General features: G+C 46.6%; 1 protein-coding gene across 3 annotated transcripts in view; it reads left to right on the plus strand.

Annotated features, from left to right (window-relative positions):
* Nucleotides 1-23033, plus strand: part of STK32B (serine/threonine kinase 32B) — a 342448-nt gene that overhangs the window by 115368 nt on the left and 204047 nt on the right. For all 3 annotated transcript variants that reach the window (XM_082462561.1, XM_082462563.1, XM_082462562.1), the window contains exon 3: nucleotides 2386-2537. In XM_082462561.1, the coding sequence (XP_082318687.1) occupies nucleotides 2386-2537 (152 nt within the window). The remainder of the gene's footprint in view (nucleotides 1-2385; nucleotides 2538-23033) is intronic.

The raw sequence follows: 23033 nt of genomic DNA on the forward strand, positions 1-23033 counted from the left end.
TCATACCAACAAGAGCCGGGGCTGGGAGAGGTCTTCCTCTGACGGGGGCATTGCCTAGACTCCGTGGAATCACAGCCTCAGCTTTTCGAGATGATGCAGCCAACTGGACTTCAGGGCTCCCAGCCCTGGCAGAGACCATGTCTACTCCATATCTCTTCTGAGAAAGCAAATGAGTAGTGAGAGAGATGAGAAACCCTAATTAGTGGAATGATCTGCTCCCTGCGTGTCTGCCTGCGGACGTGGGTCTCAGGGCTCTGGAAATCTCTCTTCAGATTCCTGCGAACCATGGCCCCAAGGGGCTTTTGTCCACACACCTTTGCCTTCTGTGGTTTTATATTTTCAAGTTCACTGGTAAAGTTCTTGGGCCTTCAACCTCATGCCACTAATTGTACTGCCTGGAAAAGCATTCTTTTGGAGATTTCATGAAATGTGCTTCTTAAGACATTGAGATTCGGGTGACATTTATCATCCCCCAGACACAGCCGGCCACTCCCACTTCCTTGGTGTCATTTAGTTTCACCCCAGTGGGGCAGGATGGGCTTTGATAACTCAGTTCAGACAGATGCTGAGACAGAAGCTCAGAAAGACAGCAAGAACCAAAGTGGGAATTGGAATTCAGGCTTTTCCCCACCATCTTGTATCTGCCTCAGATTCATAGCACGTCGGAGCAAAAGGGGTCCAATTTCCAATAGAAGACCAACTTGGGACGCCCAGAGAAAACCCCGAATTCCCAGGCCCGTAACCATATCCCTTGCGTTCTCTATCACAGACCTGTTCCCAGGGAGGATGCATCATTGGTGCGTCCTGGGAAGGCAGAGAGCCTGGGTTTGAGTCCTGAGGCGTGAGGAAGGGCTAAAATCTTTCTGTGCTTCTCTTCCTTTATCTGTCAAGTGAGGGTAACAAAACTAGTTACTGTACTGGGTTGAATAGTATCCGCCCCCAAATTCATCTGATGTCGCTGCTAGCAGGGGGCATCAAGGATTAATAACAACCCCCAGAAATTAGAAGAGGCAAAGAAGGATCCTCCCCGAGAGCCTGCAGAGGGACGTGGCCCTGGCAACACCTTAATTTGGAGCTTCTGGCTCCAGAACTGTGAGACAGTAAATTTCTGTTGTTTTGAGCCCCCAGTTTGTGGTACTTTGTTATGGCAGCCCGAGGAAATGAATACAATTCCCCATCAGGATGTTGGGAATACAGTACATGCTCACCCTGCTACTTTTTTCCAGCCACACCATACTCCTTGCCGGGTGTCCTAAGGCTCCATGTCCTCCTTTATATCTTTCCTTTCCCCTTAAAGCCTCTTCTTTTGCCTTTGCCATCTTTCCATCCTTTCATGCCCACCCTCTGGCATTAGTGCCTCGAGAGAGCCTTCTCTGACAGCAGGTCCCCCCTCCCAGCGCTGCCCCTTGTGAGTAAGGGCGTCACTCAAAAATCAGACTGTTGTGGGTTTGAATCACTGTCCTGACACCGAGGGGCTTGTTGAACTCTGGGCAAGTTAACTAGTGCACACAGGGCTGCAGCTTCCTCGCGGCCAAGGGAAGATGGAGCCTTTATTCGCAGGGTTCTTGTGGGGATTACGTGAGATAATCAAGGAGACAGTTTGCTCAGTCTCCCAAAGTAGAGTACTCAGTACAGGAGCTGCCACCATTGCTGCCACCACTTCTCCTTTGCTCCCCCACGGCCCATGTGCCTTAGTTTGGGTCTCCCCAAGGGCCCTGGAGAGGAAGAAGGCACAGGTAGTGAGTTGGGAAGTGAGTCAGGGAAGGAAAGGCAAGAGGCTGCTGGTAAGGGTGTGCTGTCAAGCCAGTTAGCCCTGTGGGCAAACTCTCAAACTTCTGGGAGCCGTGGGATGGACAAGGGACCTGGGGTATAGATGCCCCAGCTGCCTGTGTGGGCCGAGTGTTGCTTCTGTGGACCTTAACTCTTTGGCATCGCCAGTCTGTTACAGCAACGCGGGCTCTGCTGGCAGACAGAATCGTCGGGCAAAGAGAAGCGGGGCTGGCGATGGAGGTGTGAGCGGAAGTGGGGAGGGCGGGGGCCACGGGAGGCACAGATACGCGTATCTCAGCGTCGTAGATATTGGTGCATCTGTCTGTTTTCCTCCCGGGCTATGAGCTCCTTGAGTGCAGGGCTGCCTCTTCCCCCTGCTGTTTCTGCAGCTGCTTTTTCAGCACTTACTTAGTGTAAATACCTGATCAACAGGTGAATCTGGTCCAGCTCTTCCATTTTGCAAATATTGGAGAGGTCGTGGCATAGCCAGCGCTGCTCCACTAGCAAGATTTCAGAACCAAGACTTGAACCCAGGACTAGGGATGCCGTGAGGGGCTGCCTTTTTGTTCCTTTGAAACGTTGGCCTGAATGTTCTCCCTTTTGGCTGTCACTCAGGTCTGCATCGTGCAGAAGCGAGACACTAAGAAAATGTACGCGATGAAGTACATGAACAAGCAGAAGTGCATCGAGAGGGATGAAGTCCGGAATGTCTTCCGGGAGCTCCAGATCATGCAGGGGCTGGAGCATCCTTTCTTGGTCAATCTGTGGTGAGTGATTCCATCCAGGGCTCCGGTGAAATCCTCATTATGGGGCCAAATGCAAATACGGCTCTGCTGGAAGGAAGCTTCTGTACTGTAGAGAGAAAGAAATGAAATTTTCTGGGTTCAAACATTCTTTTGAATATTTCGTTGGGTATGCTTTCTGATGACTATTCGGTAGAGTACATTTTCTGATGAAATCATTAAGCATATGCTTAATTTTCATTCGGTCCTCTTACCTGGTGAATCAGAATTGAAATCGGTTTAGAAGGGAAGGTTTTTGTATGTTTGAGAACACACGTAGAATGTTATAAGAGGATGCCAAATGGAGTCTTCTAAGGGGAATTTAACTTTTTAGAAAATTACACCCACAGTGTTCATGGCAAGAAGGACTTGCCATGAACATCAGGAGGTGATGTTTTACTCCACTTAGGAATGGCTGCCCGGTGTGGACATGCTAAATTCCAAGTTTTGAATCTGGCTGACGAGGCCCACTAGGAGCCATGTTCTGGAACTTTCTCTCCCTCCCACCCCTGGCTGTCATCTCTGCTTTAATTTGTGTCCTAGATTTGCCACTTTGCTGGTTGTTTCGTGCCTCTGTGTCTTTGCATGTGAAGTCTCCTCTTCCTGAGACTTCCACCTTCCTGTCTCCCCAGCTTCCTCTGACCAAATGCTGTGCATTCCTTTGGTTCAGCTTTCGAGGTACTTAGGCGAGGAGCCTTCGCTGCCCCACAGGCTGGGTGAACACTCCTCATGGCTCCGCCTTGACCTGTGCTTGACCCAACATAACCTGCATCACCTTGAACCCAAATTATTGTTTATTTATCTGTCCTTACTAAGAAATCACTTGCTCCTTGAAAACAAAGGCTGTTTCCTGGTTCTTTGTTTCTGGGAGTCTAATACAGCCTCAGACATGTTGGGGGCACTTAATAAATGTTTCCTGAGCTGGATTTTGTTGAAGGGGAGAGGACAGACTATTCTAGGAAGCAAAATCTGACAGTTTCATTCTGCATCTCAGTTGACAGATTTTTGATCTTAAAAGCATCTTTTCTGATGGGGAAGTCTAGCCTAGCCTGAATCCCTAATATCACCAATTGTTTCTCTTGCCCTTCATAGATAGAAGCACTCTGAACATTGGGTGATAGGACAAGAAGGGACATCAGTTGTCCTGTTTGAGAAAATCCAGGTCTGCCTGGCAGATGCCTCAGACTTGGGCATTTCTGTGGGCAAAAGCCATACTGTGTGTCATACACTAGAATCTGGGTAACAAGTGTGCGTTTGTCATGTCTCCAGCCACCCAAACACTTCAGTTATTTGGGGGAAATAAACCTCTTCATGATTTGATTGCTGTACGAGGAAATTTTTTAAATTTATTTTTTATTGCGGTAACATTTGGTTTATAACATTATATAAATTTCATGTGTACAACATTCTATTTCTACTTCCTATACCCTACAGTGTGCTCATCACCAAAAATTAAGCTTCCATTCATCACCATACAGTTGATTCCCTTTACCCATTTCACTCCCCTTCCCCCAGCCCATCCCTTTCCTTCCGGTAACCACTACTCTATTCTCAGTATGTATGTACGTGTTTGTTTTGTTTTGTTTTGTTTTTTAAAGGGATTTTTCAATTTTACTCATTTTTTTTTTTAATTAATTAACTTATTTTTGGCTGTGTTGGGTCCTCGCCTCCGTACGAGGGCCCCCTCCAGCCGCGGCAAGTGGGGGCCACTCTTCATCGCGGTGCGTGGGCCTCTCACTGTCGCGGCCTCTCTTGTTGCGGAGCACAGGCTCCAGACGCGCAGGCTCAGTAGTTGTGGTTCACGGGCCTAGTTGCTCCGCGGCATGTGGGATCCTCCCAGACCAGGGCTCGAACCCGTGTCCCCCGCACTAGCAGGCAGACTCTCAACCACTGCGCCTCCAGGGAAGCCCCACGTGTTTGTTTTTGATTGATCTGCTTTGTTCCTTTATTTTTTGTTTGTTTGCTTTTTATATTCCGCATATGAGTAAAATCATACAATATTTGTCTTTCTCCATCTGACGTATTTACTTTAGCATAACAACCGTCAAATTCTATTCATGTTGTTTCAAATGGCAAGATTTCATCTATATTTTTATGGCAGAGTAGTAATCATTTGTATATATATACCACATCTTCTTTATCCATTTGTCCGTTGATGGGCACTTAGGTGTTTACCGTATCTTCACTATTATACATAGCACTGCAAGGAACATGGGAGTGCAAATATCTTTTCAAATTAATGTTTTTGTATTCTCTGGATAAATACCCAGAATTGGGACAGCTGGATCATATGTTACTTATATTCTTAATTTTTTGAGGAATCTCCGTACTATTTTCCACTGTGGCTGCATCATTTCTAATCAGAAAAGCAACATTTGTTCATTGCAAAATACAGAAAATTACATACATAAGAAGGCAACAATTATCCAGAATCCTACCACCACCAGATTACATTTCGGTGTGTAATTCTTTTTATACTTCTTTTCTCATATCAATATGACTGTAAATGTCATTGATATAAAACCATGCATAACAATGTTGGATTTTGCTTTTTCAAATTAATTGTCTAGTAGGAGCATTATCTCCTTACTACAAACTTTCTGTAAATCATTTTCAATGGCTACATAACCTTCCACTGTGGAGAAGTTCAATAAGACATCTAACGTCTAACCTGTCATATAGGTTATTTAGGGCTGTTTCTAATTATCTTGCCAATGTAAATAATGCTGAGGTGAAGATCTCTGAGCTTGAACTGTTTCAGGGGAGACTCCTTAGACCGGGTAAGGGCATGGGATGTACATCTGGACTGTGATGTGTGTTGAAGGAGGGAGGTTGTGTTGGCATCCTCCCTTTTTAGGACTGTTTTTCGATGCTGTGTTCATGGTCTCCAAGATGCCAACAGATTAATGACAGACCCCCTTTAATTCCATGTAAGTGCTGGGTCAATGGGAAAGCTCCCTGTGCACGTTGGCCTCTTAGGGCATTGTATTCCCATCATAAGCAAGAAAGGATAGAACCTGCTGCTTGATTTTGGAGTCTCCAACTCTTTGGCCTCAATTTTTCACCGGCTAATGGTGAAAATAATACCTTGTTTACTGCTAGCAGTGTTTTGAGAGTTAACTGATAGGAAAAGATATGACAGTATATTTTCTGTAAATGAAAATATTGTTTACTGTAAGAGGTTATGTATATATGTGTGTGTGTGCATGTGTATACCTACATATGATAATAGATGGGTGATAGAGAGAGAGATAGAGAGAGAGATAGATAATGCTCCTTCCAGCTATAAGTGAAAAGGAGAGCGTCCTTAATTCATTGGGCAGTACTGAGTACTTTACATACTGTGTGGCTCAGGGGGCAGAAACTTAAACTTGCTTCAACACCAAAGGGAATTTCTTGGGTTTTATACCTAAAAAGTCTAGAATTCCAGCTGACTTCGGTCTGTATCTCCTGCTTTCCCCTGTGCTGGCTGTGTTTCAGAGCCACGACTCATGCTGACTGATGGTTTTCCTACTTCTACTAGCTGAACAGCCACAGCAGAGGCTGAAGGTCACGGGCGTGATTGACCTGGTCATGTGCCCCTTCCTAAAGCAGTGGGGAAGGGGCCAGGAGGTTGGTCCCACCTGAGTCCTAGGAATCTGCAGAGGGAGGTTGGGAGCTGTTTCCAGAAAACAGTAGTGACTGTGCCCACCACGTGATTGGCACCCAGACATTATATCCTTGTACTGGAGTCTTCATAACAGCCCTGCGGGACAAGGGGTTTGGGCCCCATTTCTCAAAGAAGTAAAGCAGGGCTCAAAGCACTTCATGATCTTACCTGAATCAACGGAATTGCGATTCAAACTCAAGACCGTCCAGTGTACCCCGAGGTTTCCAGTTCTTGTAGGAAAATACCACTAACATTTATTAGGTACTTGATAAGTGTCTTCTTTAACTGCTATTAATCCTCCTAACGGCCTCTTTAGTTTCCTACTATCATCCTATTATTATTGTCCCCATTTTACAGATGGGGTAACTGAGTCACGCCACTAATAAATGGAGGAGATGGGACTTGAACCCAGGCTGTCTGGCATCATGGCCCACATTCACAACCCTTCTACCATGGCTGCTGTAAGAAGGCCCTGACCCTACCCTGCTTAGCCCACCACACCCCCTTCCTCCCTGCATGGAGCCCCTCCTGCTGGGCTTCTGTTTGGCTGCCTCCCTTACCCTGCTAGGAGGGAGCATGGTGTGGAATTGCTTGTCAGGTTCATAAGGACACCACTGCTTTAAGTTAATTATACGTCAGCTTTTCATCTCATTACACGGAGGGTGAGTTATCGCAGCCTTGGAAAGCCTGACTACGCCCCTTGTCATTCTTCTCTTTTGCTGACATGCTCTATAACTGCCAAAGGCAAAGGCCGGGCACTGATTAGTTTCCACGACAATTTGCCCTCTCAAGAACGAATGATGAGTGCTCCCAAGCCTGTGACGATCCAGCTGGAGTTGTCAAGTGCAATATTTTCACCTGTTCTGAAGCAAAGCTGTTTTGCTCTCTGGGGCTTAAGACAACTGGGGCAAAGGAAAAAGGCGATGAAAAATCACACCCCAGAGAAGAGGGCTGTACACTAGCGGGAGCCCTGGAGAGGTGGGGAGTGGGAGAGGAGGGGAGGGGAGAGATGGGGAGGGGAGAGATGGCGGCGAGAGTTTCAACACTCGGGCTCTGAGGTCCGATCTCCCAGGTTCTAATGACAGCTCTGCCTCTTGTAGGCAAAGCGGCTACTCTGGAATTGTGTTGCCTCCCCACCCCCTCCCCCGCCCCACAATATGACTAACCCCCAATATGACTATATCTGGAGACAGGATCTTTAGGTGGCTATTAAGGTTATACGCGGTCATTAGGGTGGAACCCTAATCCGAAAGGATGGTGGCCTTGTAAGAAGATGGAGAGAGAGCGAGTCTCTGCCATGTGAGGACATAGCAAGAAGGGGGCTGTCTGCAAACCAGGAGGAGAACCCTCACTGGAACACGACCATGCCCAGACCCTGATCTTGGACTTGCAGTCTCCAGAACTGTGTGAGAATACACTAACTTCCGCTGCTTCAGCCTCCCAGGTGGTGGTATTTTGTTATGGCAACCTGAGCAGACTAATACAGGGGACTTGAGAGTGATTTGATTCTCCCCACTGTGTCTCAGTTTCCTTATTTGGAAAATGGAAATGAAAAGATGACCACATCATAGAGTTGCTATAAGGACCAAATGGGGTAATACGTAACAAGCATCCACATGGTCCCAGGCATGAGGTGACCGCTGGATCAGGGACCTCCACTGCTGTTGATACGATTAGCACCCGTCTTTCAGGTTAGTCTGGGGCTGGCTGGACCAGCTCTCTCCTTCTCTTCCAGCAGGGAACATGAGGACATGCTGAGTGTTGGAAGATGAGTCTTGAGATTTCGGTACTAGATTTTTATCCTGATTACATTGTAGTGGATAGGTAGTTCATTGTGTTTTCAGACTGTATTTTCAAAATCCAATTCTGCTTACCAGATTGACTATATTTACTATACTGTTAAAATGTTCTATTTATAACTAGGCAGTGCCTCACCTGCCCTGTTTGCTGCTGAATTAACTGTGAGAACGGACACCTGGCAGGATAGGATGAGAACAGATACCTGCAATCAGTTTAAACCGTTCTCATAGCAAGTGTTTCTGGAACCTTCTCTGAGTAGCAAAAGGCTGAGTCAAGACATAGGTCTCTATGAGCCACTCTCAGGCAAGAAAGAATCACTTAAATTAGTGGCTAGTTTTTCTTAAGCATTGAGACCTTTGATTAGAGTAAAACTATGTAAGGTGTTTAAAGGTGGAGCTGATCTGTCTGAAGCAAGGGGGCAGGAAAGGAGGTTGGGGGGAGGACAGAGACAGAAGGTCCCTCAGGGACCTTTGATGAAGGATAGAATCCCTTTACAAATAATCACCAGTCACTGAGCAGCTTCATTTCCATAAAACTAATTACCTTTGGCCTTGAATATTGCTACAACCTCCCAACCAGCATTTCAACACTCAGCCATCACGTTTTCCCCACACTGGGTGTCTTGGTCAGCTCAGGTTGCTGTAACAGACTACCATAGACTGGGGGCCTTAAAAGACATTTATTTCTCACAGTTCTGCAGGCTGAGAAGTCTGAGATCAGGGTGCCAGCATGGTCAAGTTCTGATGAAGACCCTTTTCCTGGTGTAGAGATGGCTGTCTTCCTGCTGTGCCTTCACCTGGGGGAGAGAGAGAGAGAGCTCTCTCTTGCCTCTTCTTATAAGGGCACTAATCCCATCATGAGGGTTCCACCCTCATGACCTAATTACCCCCCAAAGCTCTATCTCCATCACATTGGAGACTAGAGTTTCAACATATGAATTGGGGGAGGGGACATAAGCACAGTCCATAGCACAGGGCAAGTCTTATCAAAGTGCAAATCCGAGCCCACTCTCTGATTAGAATTCTGCGATGGCTCCCCAAAGCCCACAGAATAAATGTCTCTCCATGCCCTGGCCTCTGACATTATGTCAGTCTCTCCTCCTGACACCCACCCCTGCTACCATCTTGGTGCATTTTTGTCCCAGCCATACTAACTGATTAGGGGCACCTGTAATTCATCTTGCTGTCATCAGCCCTCTGGGCCTTTGCACATGCTGTTCCTTCTGCCTGGAACACCGTCTCCCCTTTGTTCTCTTTGAGAACTTATGCCCCCACAAGTATTCATTCATTAAGCAGATATTTATTGGACTCTTACTGGGTACCAGGCACTGTCTTAATTTTTAGGGATCCAGAGAAGAAAATCCTTATGGCTACTGCCTTTTAAAGTCTATAAGCCAGGCACCACTTCCTCTATCGAGCTGCCTCAGGATTGCCACCCAGGCCTCAACTGGCAGTGCTTTCTTCTGCACTCGGTTGCAGTACAAAGCAGCTCAATCACATTTATGTATCTGTACATCTGTTTCTTCCATTAGCAGTGAGCCACTTGGGGAATGGGACCATGCTTTATTCACCTCTGTATTCCCAGCATCCAATGTTCAATAAATTAATTCATTCAGTGTTTGTTAAGGACCTACAACATGCCAAACCCTGTGTTGGCATCAGTGATAGAACAATGAGCGAGACAGTCACTCTCTTTCTTTACAGAGCTTACAGATGAGAGAGGACAGACCTTAAAGCAACAGCTGACCCCGCTCCCCTGCTCTCTTCCTTCCATCTTGAGTAGTCACTGTCCTTTGGGGTCCTGGGTAACTTAAAAAATATAGAGATTACAAATGTCCACCATGTCCTGGACGTCATAGATGGGAAATGCTCATGGATTTTTTTCCCAATTCCAATTAGTATCATCTTCTTTAGTCTCTATCACCATGGTAACTCCCTTAATAAAAGGGCACAAGAGGTGATGCTGACTCATCCAGGGTCCTTTTCTCATCCTTTTCTATTCCAAGATTTGTTAACATCACTGGTAACTTCAGTTTGTGCTTTCAAGATGGCAGATTTCTTAGGTGTGTTTTTCTTAAGGGGGTGAGTGTGGATTACAAGATGTCCCAGCCGCATTCTGACATCCAGGGCGTCAGCACTGAACTGTGGAAAGGGATGGATGAGGAGCCAGAGGTCATGCTGTGTAACTCCAGGGCTCGAGGAGGGTGGAGTTGGGCCCTGATGTATCAGACAATTCCTGTGGGTGAAGGGGGTGGATCCAGCAATCAATCAGGAAGGGCATGGAGTTTGCCCAAGGTCAGAGGGAAAGCCAGGACTCACTTGGACCCACCGGTGGTCTTTGGGGCCCTCTGATTCCCCACCGTCTGCCCCCCCATGGCACCTTCTTGTGCCCATTTCTCTGACTGCTCCTCATGCTTCCCACATGTTTTTCTGTAATTAAGACTCTCCTTGGTCCTTGGGGAATCATTAAAGTCTTCCCACACTTCATCAATGCCTAAAATATTGGTAACACAATCCTTTATGGATCACCTGTGGTTCATGGCTCTTTTCCTATTTTATCCTGGTTAATCTTCAGAATCATGTTCTTATCCCCAGCGTACAGTTGGGGAAGCAGAGGACTGGTGGGTTAAATAACTTGCGTAAGATTACGTAGCTGACGAGAGGCAGCGCTGGAATTAGAGGCAACAATGTACCAGGAAAGGCTTAACAGCTGTCCAAGAGGACAAAAAGCAAGTCCTGATTTGTAAAGTCAGCTGATTTCCATGGTGTAAGTACTCCCATCATGGCCTGCTACAGACTTAATGTATGTGTCTTCCCAAAATTTGTATGCTGAAGCCCTAGCCCCTCAATGGCATGGTATCTGGAGGTGGGGGCCTTTGGGAGATGATTAGGTCATGAGGGTGGAGCCTTCATGAATGGGATTACTGCCCCTACAAGAGGCCCCAGAGAGCTCCCTCACTCCTTCCCCTTCTGCCATGTGAGGACACAGCAAGAAGACAACCATCTATGAGCCAGAAGGCTGATGCTCACCAGACACCAAATCTGTCCGCACCTTGATCTTGGACCTCCAGCCTCCAGAATTGTGAGAAAGGAATTTCTGTTGTTTATAAGCCACCCAGTCTATAGTATTCTATTCTAGCAGCACAAACAGACTAAGACATGGTTGATTTCAAACTAACAGCATGTTGACCAGCTTATAAAATTTCTGAAAATTCAGCAATTCTCATGAGCCAGTCTGAGCCAGCTCCAGCACAACCCGGATAGACCCAGAACTAACACCAAAGCTTTTGTTCTTCCTAAACCAACTTCTGGGAGCCAGGCCCGGGGATAAGCCTCATGAACCTAAGATGAATAAGCAGTGAAAGAGATACCTTGAGAGGAATTAAAAAGAAGAAATACAGTAGTTGGATACTGGACAAAAAATGGTCCTTCCCCTTCCTAGGACGGTATTCTTGGAAAGCCTCAGTTTCCTCATCTGTAAAATGGGGATAATACCTCCCTCCCTTCCATGCTTTGTGAAGTCCAAATCACATGAGGACCAGTGAATGAAAGCCCTATGGAAATGATAATTTGTTAGCAAGATATACATTATTATACTTCCTTCTGAGAAAAACTGAAGGATGGGTAATAGCCTGTAAATCCCATGCACAGTTTGTGTGCGTGAAATTGCCAGTGGAAGGCAGTGAATGCGGTTGTACATGTAAGGACTGCAGATAAAGATGAGGGATGCTCAGTTAGGAGCAATTTTATGTTAAGTTCATATCCCAAAGCGATACAAAAATTGCATTAGAACGTAATACATTTGGGAAGTATTTACCCGCTGTAGTGAGCTTAATTAAATTGGAGACTGTGGCGCCCTTGTTCCTCAAGTGTTTGAAAGTCACATGGCAGCTCCCCATGTTCTTCCAACAGCTGGGCACACAACCCCCCATCCACACTCCCCGCTTCCACCCCTACTCCTGGTCTTTGCACCGGTGTTTCCTCTGCTTGGGACTACTTCCTCTAGACACCTGCAGGGCTCACACCTTCACTTCCTGCAGATCTTTCTCAAATGTTACCTCCTATTTGAGCTCTTTCACTGACCACCCAATTTAAAATCATAAGCTCCTCCCCACCCTGGCTGGCAGCCCCTAACCCAGTAACCCTCTTCCTTGCTTTATATGCTATGGTACTTTTCATCCTGTAACACGTGATACATTTTACTTATTCATCTTGTTTATTTTTCTGTGTCTCCTACACACACACACACACACACACACACACACACGAAGGAAGGGCTCCAGGAGTGCAGACTCGTCTGCATTTTCACTTCTCCTTCCCAGCGCTCAGAAACATGTCTTGGCATCAAAGAGATGCTCAGTAAGTACCTGCTGAATGAAGGATTGAATGAATAAATGTTCTGCCTCCCCAACATGTGATATTCAGAGAGCCATATATGGCAGCCACCTTGGTTCTTCACTCCCACCGACCCACACTGACCTGGAAACCAAAACCAAGATCGAACCTTTTAGTCTTCTAAACCCGATGGAAATGATTTTGCTAATCTGAACAAATGGTGTTTCCACCCCCTACCTCTGATCCAGAGTAAGTCTGTGAAGCTGAGGAAGGAAAGTGACCTTTTATATTCTGATGGGTAATGATGGTAGCAGTTCTAATAGTGAACCTTTATTAAGCACTTGCTGGGTACCTGGCTTGTGCTGAGTGTTCCACATGGGTCACCCCGTTCATCGTTCCCACGGCCTTGTCAAGAGCCGCTGTGCCTCTCCATTCTGCAGAGAGACAATTGAGGCTCAGAGGGGTTCGGGGCTGTAAGTAAGCAGACCGTGCATTGGGCTAGCGCTCTGCACCAGCGCCCACCGCCTTTGGGTTCACGAGTTCATTCATTCAGCGCCTGTTTATTAAGCGCCTGTTATGCGCGCTGGGCACGGTCCTAAGTGCTGGTGATATGCGCAGAGCAAAATAGGCATGGCCTCACCTGCGTGGAGCACCCCCTTTTCCAGTCTGGACAGGAGACACGCAAAAATCCAACAACTTTATAAAAACATGGACAATTCAAGATTCTGGCAAGTGCTGAGAAGGGAGTGCACGTGCACAGGAAACTGACATTGTAAAGGAAGAGGAAGCTTGGCATCCTTTGTGGCATCGGGGAGGCTCCCTGACCAAGTGGCACCTTGGGGATTTCACGGCACCCAATGCTCACAGCAAGTCCCCACGGCAGGTGTTATTACACGTGGGGAAACTGAGGCTCGGAGAAGCTGAGTGATTGATCGTATAGGACCCCACAGTTAACAGGATAGAGCTGGGATTCACCCAGAACTTACACTTTCCAGAACGTGGCACCACATCCATTTTTCTAGCTTATGCGATAAAAGTCTTTGGAACTTGTGTGGGAATTTCAGAGGGAAAACTGAGACCTGCCGTTGGGATGTTATCCACTCACTTGAAATTTGATACCTTCCTTCTCTGGATACAGTTTTCTCCTCCGTGGCCTGAAGGCCTTAGACTCTATCCACTGGTTTCCCTGGAGCCCTGGGGGACCCAGGAAGTTCCTTAGAGGTTACTTGGGGCTGATGGGGCTGAATGTGTAGGGACCAGGCCTCTGTCCTGCCTCATTCTGCGTTCCTGTTTCGTAATGTTCTACATTTGGTTTCATTTAAGGAAGACTTTTTGCTGCTCAACCATTATGACAGCCAGTAGCCTGAATCGTCTCTCCTGCTCTGTGAGTGTGAGATTGGACCACTGCAGCCTGCCCTGTGGGCTGAGAACCAGGTCCAAGCACAGCCAGCTCTGAGAAGCAGAGCAGAATGACCCAGACTGTGTGATCAAATCCAAAGAATCACGGGCTTAATGAAAATACATCTCACTGTGTAAAACTAGAGGCAGCACATTCATGGTTAAAGAAAAGTGTTCTGTTCCACACTCAGGTTAACTGCTGTGCCCAGGCCAGTGACAGATACCACGGGGGACAGGAAAGGATGCCTGAACGTGCTCCCCCAGCCGCATGCGGCTCCCACAGAACCAGGAGCCTCGCAGGGCCTCGGGAGTCAGGAGTTATGTCTGGACAGTTGAGACGCACAGAAAATATAATAGAGTTATTGTTGACTCTCAGGAATGTGTGCTTCGTTTATAAATGGCCGCTTGTGCTTTTGCCCTGAGAACTGTTTGAGAGGCGATGGTAAATGACAGTGGAAGACCACATTGCTCATGAAGGGCAGAGTGGAGATTTGCAAGGTCCTCAGTCCAGGATGATGATATTTTCTTAGAAAACCCATCACAAGGGACCTCGAGGGCCATTCTTCCTGCTATTGGATCCCCAGGGATGCCTGTGCCGTGCACAACTCCCAGGGGACCATCACATCCTCACAGTCTCCTGCAACATGGTAGCCTGGTCCCCAGGGCCTTCCTGGCTGCCCCTGAGAGCTCTGTGGACCATCACTCTCCTCCATGACTCCTGATGCCCTGTCTGAACGTGACCCTGACAATGTGTTGACCCCTCCTCTCTGCTTGTAAGACTTTGCCTCTGCAAGACTAGACTGCATTCACTCCTTTCCACCTCTCAGCCCCTTCCCCCCAGTAGATCACGAGCCTTCTTCCTGTGCAAGGAGAGGGGAAGGCATGCAGTGAACATCATTAGCTCGATCTGTAGATGAAAAGACCCGGATCTGGTAAGGTGGAGAGATTTCCCCAGCATCATCAGACCATTAAGCTGGGGAGTCAGTATTTTAACCCGTCTGTCTCACTCCAAAGCCTGAGCGTCTCCCACCACTTTCCCGGCCTCCCTCGCTCTGTGGAAGCCTCGGCCGCCGTCCAGCTGGTGCAGATGCTCAGCGGGAATCCTAAGTGTACATGTTGCTTCTCTGTGAGCCCCTCTTCTGGCTGCGTTTCTGTATTCCAAGGGGTTGGTGCCCTCACCTGGGGCCCCTGCACTGCATGAACCCACCCACGGCTCCCAGGGGCGACTTCTTCACAGGTGACACTGGGTTTTTTATTTCCAGCCACATTATCAATCACGCGTGAAACTGGGAGAAATATCTTGAAAGGTGGTGACGGGAGGAGCAATGTTCCCGACACATGTGCAAGAAGAGATTCCAGGAAGTTTACTGACTTAGAAGCCGAATGCGTTTGCTGGATTGTTGACACGTTGAACTGGAAACCTACAAAGGCCACCACAGTCAGAAAATACATCTTATCCTCCCGAGACATCCCTGATCAGCACCTCCGTCCAGAGCAGAAATCCTCGCTCCCTCCTCTGGGTCCCCGCAGCATGTGGCTAGTGGTCTCGTGTGGTGCTCCTCAGAGTCTGCCCTGTAATTGTTCCATCCGAGAATCTCAGAAGAGGATCATGGCTCATGCATTCACAAGAAGCCGTCCTGGACCACTGGCTTTATCCAGCTCCCGGGCTTTCTCTGTCACGTCACCCTGTTTTATGTAGAAAGCACAGCTCCTTTCTGCCTCTAGTGTTTGCTCATTATTTTACAGACTTTTCCCAGAATAAATATGAGCTCCCTGAGGCCAGGGTCCTGTATATCTCATGTGCTGTGTTTCCAGGACCTAAAACAGGATCTGGCACAGGTGGGCACTTGATAATGCATTTGTTGGATGTTTGCACCCAATCCATGGCTTGGGACATAGTAGTTTCTCAATGGATGGGAGAGAAAAGGGAGGGATGTTTGGGAAGAAATGGGGAGCTACCTGTTCTCCCAGTGGGTCCTTGAGGGCGGGGACCATGCCTTTTCATGTCTGTACCCCTGGCTTCTAGCACAGGAGAACACGCTTTGCATGGATGATAAATTAGCCCCATAACATGCTGAGTTTAATATGCAAATATATGTGCCCCAGCAACAGAACAATGCACTTAAATGCTTCTCGATCTCAAAAATCCCTTTTTTTCTTTCATTTTTAATTATGTTCTCCATAATTCATAACAGAAGTGCATTTTCTTTTTGATTGTCAGGGCACGTACTTTTGATTTGCCAATGTGTTCTTTACAATAGGTCTAAGGCTATTGGCTCACATTGAAGTGGGGAAATGAGGCATTTGTAAAATATATTTCTATAAGATTCATGTTTACTCCAGCCTTTTTTGCTGCTACCTCCCTTTCCTCCATGCCCTGCTAATGCTAGCAACCTGACATTGCCCAGGCACATTTCAACAAGCAAAAAAAAAAAATGTTGAAATGACCTTGAAAAGTGATTATCCACTTTCCAGGTGATAAACTGATTCTGTGACTTCCTGGAGAAGGAGGTTGGAGAGACCCCATAGTGGCCCCTCATGATGATATGTGCATCATCTTCGTATCTAAGAACCACCTGCATATTATGGACTTAACATTTTTATATCAGCTCACTTTTTTTTTTTAATTAATTAATTTATTTATTTTTGGCTGTGTTGGGTCTTCGTTTCTGTGCAAGGGCCCTCTCTAGTTGTGGCAAGGGAGGGCCACTCTTCATCGTGGTGCACGGGCCTCTCACCATCGCGGCCTCTCTTGCTGCGGAACACAGGCTCCAGACGCGCAGGCTCAGTAGTTGTGGCGCACGGGCTTCGTTGCTCCGCGGCATGTGGGATCCTCCCAGACCAGGGCTCGAACCCGTGTCCCCTGCATTGGCAGGCAGACTCTCAACCACTGCGCCACCAGGGAAGCCCCTCACTTTTTTATTTAGATTAACTTGATCTTAAAAGCTTGGTATTACCCCATGAGTAAAAAACTATCCTCTGTTTTCTTAAATAGAAAGCAACACTAAGAATTTATACCATGAAACATATATAGTATCATTAGATTCTAACTAAATACTGTTGCCTGCTGAGATGGTGAACCTGAGATCAGGTCTTTTCATTGCTTGAAATGGAGATTGACAGGTAGTAGGATAGTGTTGAAGAGAGGCTGGCATCAAACCCAGACTTTCCCCTTGATACAATCAGGATGGAAATACAATTGGAATTGGAGTGAGTAGCCCTTTGCTCTGCATTTGATGGCATTCAGTGCCACACCAAAGGCACCTGGGATCATCTTATTGGAAGCAGTTGTGACACAGGGCCCACATCCTCAGTGATACTGGGTGCTGATGACCTGCCACGAGCCAGGTACCACTCTGCAGGGTTCTCTTACTCTTTCTTTTTCCCGCTCTTTTTTTCTTTCTATTCCTTTTCTACCCTATTGTTTTGCTCCAAAATTACTTAAAGCCACTCACACAAATTCTTTAAAATTCAAGATAAGATATTACTAAGCGAGAAAACAAAAGGAAGAACTAATGTGGGGAATGTAGGCAATGAAAATGTCGTGAGGAATCAGTCCAAGTTCAGATAAGCACATAGCTCCACTGCCCTGGATCAGTGATGGTAGACGCCATGGCAGACATGAATCCCCTTACCCCCACTCAAACCTCTTTAGAAGCAGCAGGGACTCAATCTGCCAGGACCTCAGCTGGCTTCTTTCTATGAGCAGGTGGGCTTGAGAAGTGACCCTTACCCCCAGGCCCTTGGGACCAGGAGCCATGCCAAATTAGAACTCACAGACTCAGTTGCCTGCAGGGGCAGACAGGTAACAAATGAAGAAAAGTAAGAATTGTGGCCAGCAGAGATTGTGGCCTTAGCACATCATCAGCCTGTGGGGATGGTGCAGGGCAGGGTTTGTGGGCGGAGCTGAGAGGAGGCTCCCAGCTCTGTACGTCACCCACTGTCTGGGGCTGACCGTCTCTCATCACTTGTCATCCTCTTGGTCTCACTTTGCTATGTGGCAAGGTGGCAAGGTGGTGGGTGGACCAGTGGGTTTCAGGCTGAACTCTGTGCCATCCCTTTAGTTGCTGCAGGCAGTGAGTGACATGTGTCACGGGAAGGTTCTTACGACTGCAGCCCTTCTATCTGTTTGTCAGTACTCTGGATAATTTTCCTCAGAGCATATGTCACCATCAGAAATTAAATTCATTTAGTGGTTTATTTACTTCCTCCTCCAGAATGAATGCATCATTTCTGGGCCACCAACACTTGATCACAAAGAATTCACTCCACAAATATTGGTAAAGTGAATGAATACTTGAATGATGAGTCAACATATTCTACTTTTCCAACAGTTCTACCTCTTAACTAGTTCCCTTGTTTGAGTGCATGGATAACCTTGTGGATGTTATCCTTTAATTCTTGTTTTCCTAAGAGTTTTTTTATCCTTGGGGTTGACTTTGAATTTTATCAGATGCCTTTTGAAGAATCATCAAGATGCTTAGGTGTTTGGTTTCTTTGATCTTGAAGTCTGGTTAATTATATTATTAAATTTATCAACAGTGCCTCATGCCACCTGGAGTAAATCTCACTATTATGTTTCATGGTAGAACATGTGTTGTTGTTTTTTCAGCAAATAACAATGACAATAATAGCAATATCTAAAGTGCACTGCATTCTTTTTGCATGTCAGTTTCTCTTTAAAATGTGTTATCCCATGTCATCCTAACGACTTCCTATGATTGAGTATTCCTACTTCACAGAGTGGGAACTTCATAAAATCTATGTAAAATGAGGGCATGGTGCCCAACAATGGTTAAATCTCAAACTCAGCAATTATTATGATTATAAAACTTTATCTGCTTCCCTGATCATTTGCTTAAAATATAAATTGTGGGAGACACAATGGCAATCTTAATTTTCTTTCTTCTTTTTCTTTTTTTCTTTCTTGGCCACACTGTGGGGCTTGCGAGATTGAGCCCAGGCCCTCGGGAGTGAAAGCGCGGAGTCCTAACCACTGGACCGCCAGGGAATTCCCACAATGGCAGATCTTGGTGTCAGGCTGGTTTAGAATTCCTGCTGTGCACAGCGTTTATACGGAGGTGGTTAATCCCGTCTTCCCCTCCGAATTCTGCACTTTTGTAGGAGGTGCACTGAGAGGGAAAATCAGTCTAAACCACTCTGACAATTTCCATTTTGTTCGCACCCTTGAGGTCTGTACTGGGAGTAATGAGATTTCTGATGAACCCTGAGCCAGTCACGGCTTTCACGTCTGGATGGTAAACTCAAAGGAGTCTCAGACCTTATGGAGATCCTTTATGGGATGTTAAAATTCAGATGGGTGGCCTCGGCTGCCCTTCTCAACCACAAGTCCGGGGAACATCTGGTGTGCAGTGAATGTCATTTTAATTAAGGATGCATGGTGGTGATTTGTGCAAAAACAGCTGAAAGTGAGGCAGGCCCACGCACATCAACACGGTGTGGAAAGTAGAAAGTCTAATAAGGTGTACACAGGAGCGGTACCATGGGGAGCTATTTTAATGAATGTATTAAGTGTTTGTCATTAGCATATCTTTGTTGCTATGTGACCATCTACTTCTGAATATTTGAAAACCTATTAGTAGCCTATGTGGTTTGGAATTAGTGCGTCTAATCTTGCTTACATTATAAATCAGTTCCTCAAATGCTTCGTTTTACCTATCTGAGTTGCTCCATATTCCAAATTAGTGGAGCCCACCTTAATAAGATTTTATTATCCATCTTTAAATTAAATGTTCTCTTCACTTCTCTTTGGTTTTCCAACTTGACTAAACTTGACATTGTGATTAAATTAGTTAACCTCACATTGAGCTCCACAAGTACTGGACTCCTTGGAGCCAAGCATCAGCACCAAGTGGTTTCGGACACTTGTCCAGGTCTTTGCATGTGATGTTCCATTTTCCTGAATTTTCTCCCAACCTGTTCACCTGGTGAGCTACTATTTGCACCACCCTGTGCTGTGCTTGCCCTGCCCAGTGCTTATCTGTGAAGCTTTCTCCGATCCCATCTGAGGGATGCCTTTCTTTCTTTCTTTTTTAAAATGTATTTTTTTGAAGTGTAGTTGATTTACAGTGTTGTGTTAATTTCTGCTGTACAGCAAAGTGACTCACTTTTATGTGTGTGTATATATATATATATATATATATATATATATATGTATACACACACACACACACACACACACACACATTCTTTTTCATATTCTTTCCCATTATGGTTTATCACAGGATACTGAATATAATTCCTTGTGCTATACAGTAGGACCTTGTTGTTTGTTCATTCTTTATATAATAGTTTGCATCTGCTAATCCCAAACTCCCAATCTATCCCTCCCCTACCCCCCTCCCCTGTGGCAACCACAAGTCTGTTCTCCATGTCTGTAAGTCTCTTTCTGCTTTGTAGATAAGTTCATTTGTGTCATATTTTAGATTCCACATATAAGTGATATCATATGGGATTTGTCTTTCTCATTCTGACTTACTTCACTTACTATGATAATCTCTAGGTCCATCCATGTTGTTGCAAATGGCATTATTTCATTCTTTTTTATGGTTGAGTAATATTCCATTATATATATATATCTCACATCTTCTTTATCCATTCATCTGTTGATGGGCATTTAGGTTGTTTCCATGTCTTGGCTGTTGTGAATAGTGCTGCTATGTGAGTGATGCCTTTCTTGAAGTCAGTGCTTGGGAAAAAAGTTTGTTTTCCCTGAGGAACTAGAAAACATCTTCATTCTGATAATGAAAATTGTGTATCTGGCTGTGTCATCCTCTCCCTTGTGATTGAAAGGAAGCTCAGAGCTAAACCACGTTAGAGAGGCTACAGGGTGCCTTAAGAAGCGAAAACCCTCAGACAAGCAGGCCTGAATTTGAGTCTCAGGTCACTGGCTGCAGGACTTGGGATGACCGATTGAGACTCAGTTTCATCATCTGTAAAATGGGACTAATGTCTAGTGCTTAAGTTTTAAATGTATATTATTAAATGTCACAGTTCCTGAGCTCTTCACACGTTGAAGGACGTTCATTCTTCCATGTGCATTTATATGTTCATTTCCTGCCTCATTTTGATCTGCATTTCTCTGCTCTTCTTTTTTTATTGCTTTGTTCTCTACTTGACATTAAAATTCCTTGGTCCCTAATCTCTTTCTATTTTTATCACCATTTTGTTTTCTATGTTTATGTTGTAAGCCACCTAAAGTCACTTGTGGGACTGGCCAAAACACACTGAAATAAGCCATTCTATTTTTAAAGTGGTTGAAACCTTCCCCTGTAGTGTGTGAGGGAGTCATGGCACCCAGGTCCTCCCACACTGCTTTTCTCATGTAGGGTTGGGGCGATGGAACAGACCCACAGGGATACAGAGCCAGATGGGCAAGTGCCGCCTTACTAATATATTGGCAAAATCCCCATACCTCATCACACGGTTCTGCAAAAAGCAGGTTTGGAAAGCTCGGCTTGGACTTGCGGTCGAAACGGAAACTTCTTCCTTCAGCTCAAAGCTAGAGGTGGGGGGGGTCTTTCAAGATGGCGGAGGAGTAAAACGTAGAGATCACCTTCCTCCCCACAGATACATCAGAAATACATCTACATGTGGAACAGCTCCTACAGAACACCTACTGAACGCTGGCAGAAGACCTCAGACTTCCCAAAAGGCAAGAAACTCCCCACGTACCTGGGTAGGACAAAAGAAAAAAGAAAAAACAGAGACAAAAGAATAGGGATGGGACCTGCACCTCGGGGAGGGATCTGTGAAGGAGGAAAAGCTTCCACACACTAGGAAGCCCCTTCACTGGCAGAGACAGGAGGTGGCAGGGAGAAGCTTCGGAGCCACGGAGGAGAGCGCAGCCACAGGGGTGCAGAGGGCAAAGTGGAGAGATTCCCGCACAGAGGATCGGTGCCGACCAGCACTCGCCACCCTGAGAGGCTTGTCTGCTCACCCTCTGGGGCAGGTGGGGTCTGGGAGCTTTGGCTCGGGCTTCGGAGGTCGGATCCCAGGGAGAGGACTGGGGTTGGCTGCGTGAAGACAGCCTGAAGGGGGCGAGTGCGCCACAGCTAGCCGGGAGGGAGTCCAGGAAAAAGTCTGGAGCTGCCAAAGAGGCAAGAGACCATTGTTTCGGGGTGTGTGAGGAGAGGGGATTCCTTCCCTGTCTGGCCACAGAAGGCAGAACACTGCCTAAACGAGCTCCAGAGATGGGCACGAGCTGTGGCTATCAGCTCGGACACCAGAGACAGGCATGAAACACTAATGCTGCTGCAGCCCCCAAGAATCCTGTGTGCAAGCACAGGTCACTCTCCACACCTCCCCTCCCGGGAGCCTGTGCAGCCTGCCACCGCCAGGGTCCCGTGATCCAGGGACAACTTCCCCGGGAGAACACACAGCGTGCCTCAGGCTGTTGCAACGTCACGCCAGCCTCTGCCACCTCAGGTTTGCCCTGCATTCCAACTATAACTACCATAACCCTCCCTCCCCCTGGCACGAGTGAGCCAGAGCCCCCTAATCAGCCGATGCTTTAACCCTGTCCTGTCTGGCCTGGAACAGAAGCCTGAAGGCAACCTACACGCAGAGGCGGGGCCAAAACCAAAGCGGAACCCCAGGAGCTGTGCGAACAAAGAAGAGGAAGGGAAATCTCTCCCAGCAGCCTCAGGAGCAGCAGATTAAATCCCCACAATCAACTTGACGTACCCTGCATCTCTGGAACACCTGAATAGAGAGTGAATCAACCCAAAATTGAGGCGGTGGACTTTGGCAGCAACTGTAGACTTGGGGTTTGCTGTCTGTGACTGACTTGTTTCTGATTTTTAGGTTTATCTTAGTATAGTTTTTAGCGCTTGTTATCATTGGTGCATTTGTTTATTGGTTTGGTTGCTCTCGTCTTCTTTTTTTTTATTACTTTTCCGTTTTATTTATTTTTATTTCTTGTTTCTTTCTTTTTTTCCCTCTTTTCTTCTGAGCCGTGTGGCTGACAGGGTCTTCGTGCTCTGGCCTCATGTCAGGCCTGAGCCTCTGAGGTGGGAGAGCTGAGTTCAGGACATTGGACCACCAGAGACCTCCTAGCCCTATCATTCGGCGAGAGCTGTCCCAGAGATCTCTGTCTCAATGCTAAGACCCAGCTCCACCCAATGGCCACAAAGCTCCAGTGCTGGACGCCCCATGCCAAACAACTAGCAAGACAGGAACACAACCCCACCTATTAGCAGAGAGGCTGCCTAAAATCATACTAAGTTCACAGACACCCCAAAACACACCACCGAATGTGGTCCTGCCCACCAGAAAGAC

This window comes from Balaenoptera physalus (assembly GCF_965194825.1).
Source record: "Balaenoptera physalus genome assembly, chromosome: 5".
In the NCBI taxonomy this organism is placed as follows: domain Eukaryota; kingdom Metazoa; phylum Chordata; class Mammalia; order Artiodactyla; family Balaenopteridae; genus Balaenoptera; species Balaenoptera physalus.